We start from the raw sequence: 9,215 nt of genomic DNA, 5'->3' as shown, positions 1-9,215 counted from the left end.
TATAATTTTAAAGCAGAATAGCATAACATCATCGCATATAATACTTATCATTAACATTGAATCATATATTCCATAACACATTAATAGTATTAAACAAGGATTAAAAAATTCATTGGACTTTTATCAATTAGCTTTCACCTTAGCAAACACATGAATCTACCACTCCTAGGAGTTTGACTAAGTGATTGTAAGTTGCTTTTTATGGTTGACCATCTAAGTTTTAATATGAAGAAATTAAGGAACTAAAAATTTAAAATAGACTTTACTCACCCCCTATTTAGAAAAGAAAAAGAAGATAATGTATGTAATTGATATTTGATAAAAATGAAAAAAATAAAATAATACATTTAAATTATTTATGACTATTAAGGTAAAAACTACGCACAAAATTCTTAATTAAGCATGACTAAAACGAAAAGAGAATCCATTTCTATTAAGAGTTATTGAGTTTTTTAAGCATCAATCAGTTAAGCTTTCAGGTCAAATTATATAGTTTTTTAGTATTAAATAATTTTATAGTTATAAAAAGGAAGATGATGAGGTCGGATAGGGGTTAAAAAAATAAAAATAACGGCAAAAGAGGTATCATAGCATAGAAAATTAAGGTGAGAAAATGTTATAGTATTTTCCAAGTATATTTTAACTTTGTTAAAGTGAGGACGATGCCAAATATTAAATAAAACACAAATTTCAGCACGATGAAAGCTATTTTTTTGTTCATTAGTGCATTACAATTTGTGTTATTTTATTTTAAATTTCAAAACATTAGAGAAATGTATTTTTTTTTTCCTTGGTGACATTCTCATTTTATTTTAAATTTTAATATATTAGAGAAATATTTTTTTTTTCATTGGTGACATTCTCCCTCTCTTAAAATGAGATGTCGTCACTCCGTATGTATATATTCTGGGTTTGTGAATGGTTGAAAGACAGTGAAGAAAAGGCTGCAAGAGAATCCAACACCCCAAACATGGCAAAGCTTATGAAGTAGATTAGGAACCCACCATCACCACCATATCCCCAATCCCCATCCTCTTATGCCCCATCCCCTTACAGCTTTAAGATTTAAGCTTTTTAGCTAAGCTAGGTACCTGCCTGGATTCACTATCTAAATTATTTCTCTCTGCAAAATCGAAAGTTCAAAAAACACACACACACAAAATATTTTTATTATTAATTTTTATATCAGATCATAAAAACAATAAGCCCCGCCCCACTTATGAAATTTATCATTATCAATGAGATATTATATTATATATATTATTATTAGCTTGTTGGCCACTTGAGGAGATCAGGAGTTTTCATGGATTGTGACAAATTGAAGTAGAGTTTGTGTTTTCTAACTTTGTTCCAAAGTGCTTTTGAGATTCTCTTGTTCAAAAAGTGCTTCTTTTTTCTTTTTGCCCCCGCTTTTCCATGGAGTTGAGGTTTCTGAACAAATTAATACTACCTCTCTTCTTCTTCTTCTTCTTCTTCTTATGCAGCAGCACCATCAGCTTCAAAACTACATGTTTAGGCAAGCAATATTATTCACTCATTGATTCTCCATTTGCTTTGCTCAGCTTAGAGCCCTTTTATTTATCTAAATTTCTTTTTATAAAAAAAGCATCTGTGTAAGTATTTCAGGTGTTAATTGAAATTTCTTTTTCAAATATTTCTTAAATGCAGGTCTCATCAGGTTCCAATCTTCTGTTAGATCAGCTGATTTATCTTTTCAGGTATTACATTTTGGATTCTTGATGATTCTTCAATATTTTTCATTATGTTTAATTAATGAATTAAATTAACTAATGATCTTACAATATAATCATAATCGTTTCATGTCTGTGGAATACTATCAAAGATGTACTTATTCTCTTTCCCCATCGTCATCATTCAAAGTTGAATAAAATTTGATCCGGTTAACATGCGCCTGAAAACAGCATGAGGAGAGAGAGGTCTCTGACCGTCTGATGCATCATCGTGGTCATTATTAGTAAATCACACTAGGGTTTGTGGTCCACATATCACCAAACATTAAACGGTGCACGTTAGCATTTACCCCATGTATTATTAGAATTTATAAAGTTTTTATAATCCGTCAATTGTCTTTTCAATGGGTCTCCGTAACCTGCGCCATCAGTGTCAGCGGCTTAACCGCAACCATGTACACGTACCCTTCAAAATTCTTTGAGAATCCAGTGAACATGGACCATGTTAATTATTAAGGAGTCTACTATTTTTCTTAAAAAAATCTTATTATAATTATTTTTTACTATTATTACTAATTTTCTATTATGTAAATGGTTAATGTGTTTGTAGGAAATTGGGAAAATAAAAGATCAAGAAGTGATGGAAAACGACATGGGGTTTATAATTGCTGTGAACTTTGCAAGTAGGAGATTATTGAGTGGGCCCGGCTCGTCTCCGCCGCGTTGCACGTCGAAGTGCGGCAAGTGCACGCCGTGCAAGCCGGTTCACGTGCCGGTTCCACCAGGGACGCCAGTAACGGCAGAGTACTACCCGGAAGCATGGAGGTGCAAGTGTGGCAACAAGTTGTACATGCCATGACGATGGTGCCATTTACTTTGTTCATTAATTACTAGATATACTTTAACTTCTAAGTTATATATTTTTCTAGGTTATGTGGTGATTATGAAGAGGGTATTGTAACTTAATTGATTAATAGTATTGAAGACGAATAGGACTTTTATTTATGTATAGATTTAGATATATCAACACTAACTGAGATGAGCATTAAAAATCTAGTGTTATGTATTAGTTGCTTGCCTGTGAAATTCATGTTGTTTCAAGGTGCTCTACTTTAGGTTTGCAGATGCTTGTCATATTCTTTTCTATTGGTATACATGTGTGTGTGTGTGTGTGTGTGTGTGTGTGTGTGTTACTCTGTGAATAGTACTCATATTTTATTATCATGTCTCCAAACTTACGCTTATGTGAAAATATAGATAAAACATGTTAAAATTTTGAAAGAGATGATGCGAAGCAATTTATTGATGACACTTTTTGTACAAACGATTGATTTGTACATGTATCATTATCTCTTAAGAGTAGTATTATCTCTCAGAGTGGATCTATTGGCACCCCTAAAAATTCCTTAGTAAACCCCTTCAACACATTTACAATTTTATCGTAATTGAAATTTACATGAGAATACAATAATCAATAAAAATATGTTTTTTGTTTTGTTAGTGGTGCAGTTTGAACTCTCAGAATTCCCGAAACAATTGGCTGTCAAAATAACAAATAGCAAGCTCTCTCACAATTTTCATTAAAAAATCCAAAACAAGATTTTCATTCTATTAATATTTTGTTGATTTTTCAACAGTATATGTAGACACACATATGCTTTAGCTTTAGATCATGTCTAAATTTCTTCCTATGTTCTTGAAAAAAATAAATTTTAGTATATCAAATATCAACAAGATGATTTTCATGCAGATATATAAATTTTATATTTGTAATTTTTTCTTCATCCCTTTTTTTCCCTAATTGCAAATAGAATTGTTGTATGATTAGTTTAGTATCCTTGTAGTTGACTATTAGTATGCTAAATTTTACAATTGAAACCCAGTGAAATTAACAACATACCTTTTGTTAGAATTGGCACGAGATTCTGGAATAGCAAAATGGAAGGCTTTGATTTGGTTTGGGTATGCACGATGATTTATAAGAAATTTTGTGGGGATGTGTGTAAACTGTAAACTAAGGGTATTTATGGTATGAAAATAGGTATATTTTGAAATGATAACACTTTTTGAATTACACAATGGGGTGGTTTTAGAAATGGGGTTTGTAGAGGGCTTTTGATGGGTGCCAATAGCATTTTTGGAATCACACTATAAGATTGCAAAAGATAAACAAATATGGCTGGCCTTTCTAGGCCCAGTTTAGACTTTGGTTATGACTGGAAGCCCAGTTCACAATCTAAAGATAATACAGGCTTGGAAGGGCCACAATCTCCAAGTTTCAACTTTAATATATAACAATAGTATTGGGAATTATGATATTTGACCCCTTATTATATTTCACCAGCACCCACTAATCACTTTTATGTTAATATCTATTTTATCATTATATAAATGATTTAAAAGTATAAATAGCTTTTAATTGCGCCCACATGATGATTTTTGTTAGTATTTAATTTATCTAATCTAATTTCTTTTAACTTTTTAAACTATTATCTCTTCTCATATACTCAACTCTTGTAATCATGGAAGAAATTAATTTATAGTACTCAACAGAGGATGACAAAGAAGTATCAAATCCATTTTATGGTTATAATAATGATGGATAAAACTTTTAAAAAGAAAAAGAGAGATTATAATAATTATGAGATTTTTTTAAAATAGATTTTATAAGTTTTAAATGGTAGGTGCTTAGAAAAAAGATAAAAATTATGATAAGGGTAAATTTGGGAGTAGGTGGGGTATGTTGAGAGATAAAAATTAGTTTAAATTTTTTAATGAGGCTAATTGACAAGTGGAGGCTAGTGAAATATTAAGGGATTCAAATATCACCATTCACCACTCTAAAAAAAAAAAAGAAAAAATATAGATTTGTAATTTTGCATGATTCAAAATATGAATATTTTTTAAATCATATTAATAAAAAAAATAAAATACATTCCGTTTTGTTTAAAATAGATTTCAACTCAACTAATTTGTAGAGAGCTTTTTTATGGGTGCCAATAGCATTTTTAGAATTGTATTAAAATATTGCAAGACATAAGAAATATTGAAAGGCTTTCGAGGCCCAATGAATGCGGTATGTGTGTGTGTGTACGTATGCGCTCATGCACACACACACACATGTATGTATGTATGTATGTATGTATGTATGTATATATTTAGAAAGAGAGAGAGAGAGCTAGAGTGAGAGAGAGCGGACTATGTTACATATAATGGTACATCAAACCCATGAGTTATTACCTATAATAACTTAATTGTGACACATACTACAACTTTTTTATTTTAAGTGACAAGTCAAAAGTTATTATTTATTATGTATGATCCTTATATATACTAGTGAGGATGTTAGTAAAATTTTAAAAAATATAAATTTTAATATACTAACATAAAAATATATATAATTTTTAATACATTAAAATTTATACTTTTTGTATTTTAGTGTCATCTTCAATTTAGTAAAATAAGAATGGCTGAGAGAGATTTTCTTAATGCGGATATTTACAATTTATCAAAGAGGAGTGCTACGGACACTTGCGAGTGTCTCAGTCGCCTCTCTATAAATAAACACGTGTTAATTTTATTATTTTAAAAGTTTCACCCCCACTTAGTTACGTAAGACTCCCAACTTTTATTCATTATAAAAAAACATCATTTTTAAATTACAGATTTATCCTTCAATCCATTTTTCATTCTTCTCTTCCTCAATTTTTCCTCCATCCATTTCGGGCCCTCAAGCCTTCTCCCTCTTTGTCTCACTAAACTCACTCGATTTCGCCATTTCATCAATGGCCATTATCCTCACTCTCAAACCCACTCTCACCCATTACTCATCAATAACTCTTCGAACCACTTTCATTCTTCCCCAACAAAAATACCCACCCAACAGAAAGTTGCTCCAATTTTTTCAACCATTCAAAAAGGGCTTAGATCTGCTTATAAATAAAATCTTCAGTATAACACCAAAAAAAATAAAAAATCAGAAGTCTTGCAAATTTCAGGATAGTCATCTCTTAAGCTGGGTTTTTGTTTAACTTTTTCTAAAAAGAAAAATTTTCATAAGAACTTATTAAATTAAAGCTTCATAGAAAAAGGCGGATGGATGCATGAGATTCCTCTGCTGCCACCATAAAATGGAGAGCCTCAGCCTTCATTATTCTCTTTTTCTCTTTCACGCTTGGGAAAGCGGTTCTGTTCTGGTGTTGGGTTTGGTTTGGTTTGGCCTGCAGAGAGAAAATGAATTGAGTGATGGTCATAAATGGATTATGCATGATTGGTTTTTGGAAAAAAAAAAGCGCTTCCTGGAAGAAGATTTAATAAGGATATCATGGTAAAATTAAATAGTCATAAATGAACTGAAAAGAAAAACACGTGTCAACACAAGAAACAAGCGACTGAAACAGTCGCCCTTATGGGCGACTGAAACTAGCACTCCTCTTTATCAAAAAGCAGACACATCATTTACAACACTATAAATGAACTTTTCCACGTGTTTGTGATGTTGTTTTGTCTTTGTCCTTTGGGTAACTGGGACCGTCCTGTCCTGCAACTTATAATTTCATCTTGAATTTATTTAATTTTTCACTTTTAATTAAAATGAGGTCAATGATGGTTAAGTGGACTTATATCAGTCAAGTTCGGTACAAAAATAATACGTTTACACGCTAGATGATTGCCAAGTGTCCAATACTCTATGGTGACAATTTAATTCTATCAACTGGTGTTTATAATAAAGAAGAGAATATGTTATAAGCTGACTGGACCATTATATCCTTGCCAAGTGTACAATATTTTACGATCGCTAGTAAGATTGCACCAACTGGCGTTACTAGCAATCTCTAGAAATATCTTTTGTGGCTAATGTTAAAATCGAATCAAGCCTAACAGTTGATGACTCATCACTCGTGATTCACACCCCGTTGCTCGTTCATTTGCATGCAATTACCGTTGGACTCTTTTATTTTGTTTTTAAATATTTTTCAATTTTTTTGTTGAATATTATTATGATGTATTTATCAATCAGTACAAAAAATGAGCTAAAATTATAATATATTGAAATTAGAATACGCTAAAATTGGAAAGAATAATGAAAATTAAAATAAATTATTTATTTTGATTGTAGGAATTAGAATCAAAATGAATTATTTTGTCATTAATGTGTTTACATTTTCTTAGAATTGGAATGGATTGTTGCAAGTTATTTAAATAAACTTAGTTAATTATTGTTAAAATAATAATAATAATAATATTTATTGGTATTATTATGATAAATAGTAATAATTATTTTGATAATAGTAATTAATATTATTATTTTAATCATTATAATTATTACTTAGTTGTTATTGCTATTGTTGTTCTTGTTGTTGTTGCTGCTGCTACTACTAATTATTATTATTATTAAAATGGGGTAAAAAGAAATTTTTAATTTTCACCAAAGGTACAAATGCTAATTTACTTCTCATTCTCATTCCCACCTCCCCATTGGGAATGACATTATCATTTCATAGTTTCAAATTCGCAGGGCCTACTAAAATTTCATTCTCATTCCCCTTTCTTATTGAAGTAAATAAGTTAATGATTCTCATTCGCTCATTCACATTCTCATTCACAATTAGTAACACACCATTAGGGGGTTGGGTTTAGGATTTTTAAATATCTAATTTTAAAAGATTAGCCGATTCGATGGAAGGACCTATCTTACTTATAAGCCCAAATAGTTCTCTTTTACTAACTAATGTGAGATATAACTCAATAATCTCCATTTGGGCAAAACTACCATCGGACATTGATTCTCTTATACGACATATTTGAGTTGTTCCACAATTATATCCAAGCTACTAGGGTCTATCTCTAATACCATTTTTAAAGGGGACGAATCTCTAAATATGCAACCTAAAAGATTAACCTATTGGATGGAGGGATCTATCTTACTTATAGAATCAAATAACTCTCCTTTACTAGCTAATGTAGGACATAATTCAACTAGGGATGACAAAATCTGGGTCCAGGTCCGGGTTTAGCCTTTCCGGTTCAGGACCCGGATGGTAATTTGAAATACCGGATCCGAAAATAAACCCAGATATTTTTACTCCAGGTCCGGTTCGGGTTCAACCCAGAAAAATTTGGGTTCCCAGATTCCGGGTTTTGAACCCAGATGATTGCTAAAGAGATTTGATTTTCTCTCTCTTTTTAGTGAATCCCTCCTTACATCTTTAATCTATTACCAACAACAATGGAAAATAATTCAAAATCAAATAACTAGAAATAAATTCAAAGGTAACAGAGCATACAAAATTCAATTTTCAAACATAATGATGGCAAATTTGGCGATGATGATGACAAATTGGGCTTTGTGGGGTTAAGTCAAGAAAAGCCGAAAAGAGGAGAAATGAGATTTGTTATTCAAAATCATGTATGTTGTTCAAGCCATTGTTCTCGTCTCCACTCTTGTTTTCTTCTTCCTTTACTGCGGTTGCCACTTCTAATCTCCTTTTCTTCTTCCTTTTTTTTTGGTTTTTTATTCTTTCTTCATCGATCTTCTTTGCCTCTGATGATGATGAACATGAACATAGCAAAGTAGCGAAGCAATGGCGAGTGGCAATGATGATTTGATGAAGAGAAGGGAGAGAGTGGAAATGTTTGGCAGCGGCGGTGAATTACGGCTAAATTTTTTTTTATTTTTCAATTTATATTGAAATAAAGATGTCTGGGTCCAGGTTCCGGATTTATAGATTCACCCAAACCCGGAACCGGACCCGGATACATTCGGGTTGATAAAATTCAATTTGGATTTCAGATTTAATTTGTTCCGGTATGAGTTGAACCCGGACCGAATTTTTCAGGTTCGTCCGGGTCCGATTCAGGTCCGGGTTAAATTGCAATCCCTAAAATCAACAATCCCCCTTGTATGAAACCACTGTCAGATCTTGATCCTTTTGTGCCACACACTTGAGTTGTTCTATTATCACATTCTAACTATTAAGGTCTAACTCTGATACCATTTGTTAAAGAGGGGCTGATTTCTAAGTAGAGAGATTGCCAATTTATCCCTTATTATTTGAAACATGCACCACTTACCTCTTTATTGTTTCTTTAATACCCCATCATCCTCCTCTGTTAAAAAACTTCTGTTAAATATAACATTTTTTTTCTTTTACATCAAAAGTGTAAGTTTTAATACGAAAAAAATGAAATTATATATTTTTCTTCCATTTTAACAATTTTTTTCACTAAACAAGAAAAAAATTCATTTTATTTGAATTTCTCTATCATTTTTCCTCTTTTATTTTGGTGATCCCTTCCGATGAACTACTTGTTAACATATATGTTTCCATAATATTGATTTTGATGATAACAAACAAGATTAAGAATGATTAATCTTTTAAGCTTAAATTATTTAATATTCTTTTTAAATAAATCATTATTTTCACATTATAAATGTTTTGTATTTAATGGGAAAATGATTTTATGAAATTGATTATTTTTATTCTTTTTAAATAAATCATTATTTTCACATTATAAATGTTT

The 9,215-nt window shown here is 31.1% G+C and overlaps 1 protein-coding gene across 1 annotated transcript; it reads left to right on the top strand.

The window, feature by feature from the left end:
* Positions 1-633: 633 nt before the first annotated feature.
* Positions 634-2,730, top strand: LOC18040793 (EPIDERMAL PATTERNING FACTOR-like protein 5). The gene is made up of 3 exons (XM_006431934.2): positions 634-1,516; positions 1,669-1,718; positions 2,302-2,730. The coding sequence occupies exons 1-3, from the start codon at positions 1,417-1,419 to the stop codon at positions 2,548-2,550; spliced, it is 399 nt and encodes a 132-aa protein (XP_006431997.2). The 5' UTR covers positions 634-1,416; the 3' UTR covers positions 2,551-2,730.
* The last annotated feature ends 6,485 nt before the right edge of the window (positions 2,731-9,215 follow it).

Source organism: Citrus clementina, unplaced genomic scaffold (genome assembly GCF_000493195.1).
Source record: "Citrus clementina cultivar Clemenules unplaced genomic scaffold, Citrus_clementina_v1.0 scaffold_5, whole genome shotgun sequence".
NCBI lineage: Eukaryota > Viridiplantae > Streptophyta > Magnoliopsida > Sapindales > Rutaceae > Citrus > Citrus x clementina.
This window is presented reverse-complemented; position numbering and strand designations above follow the sequence as displayed.

Bases quoted from the DNA above. Each gene is read 5' to 3' on its own strand.
- LOC18040793 (XM_006431934.2), top strand. From the start codon at position 1,417: ATGGAGTTGAGGTTTCTGAACAAATTAATACTACCTCTCTTCTTCTTC. The intron at 1,517-1,668 runs GCAAGCAATATT...TCTTAAATGCAG, and splicing joins CTTCAAAACTACATGTTTAG to GTCTCATCAGGTTCCAATCT. The intron at 1,719-2,301 runs GTATTACATTTT...ATGTGTTTGTAG, and splicing joins CAGCTGATTTATCTTTTCAG to GAAATTGGGAAAATAAAAGA.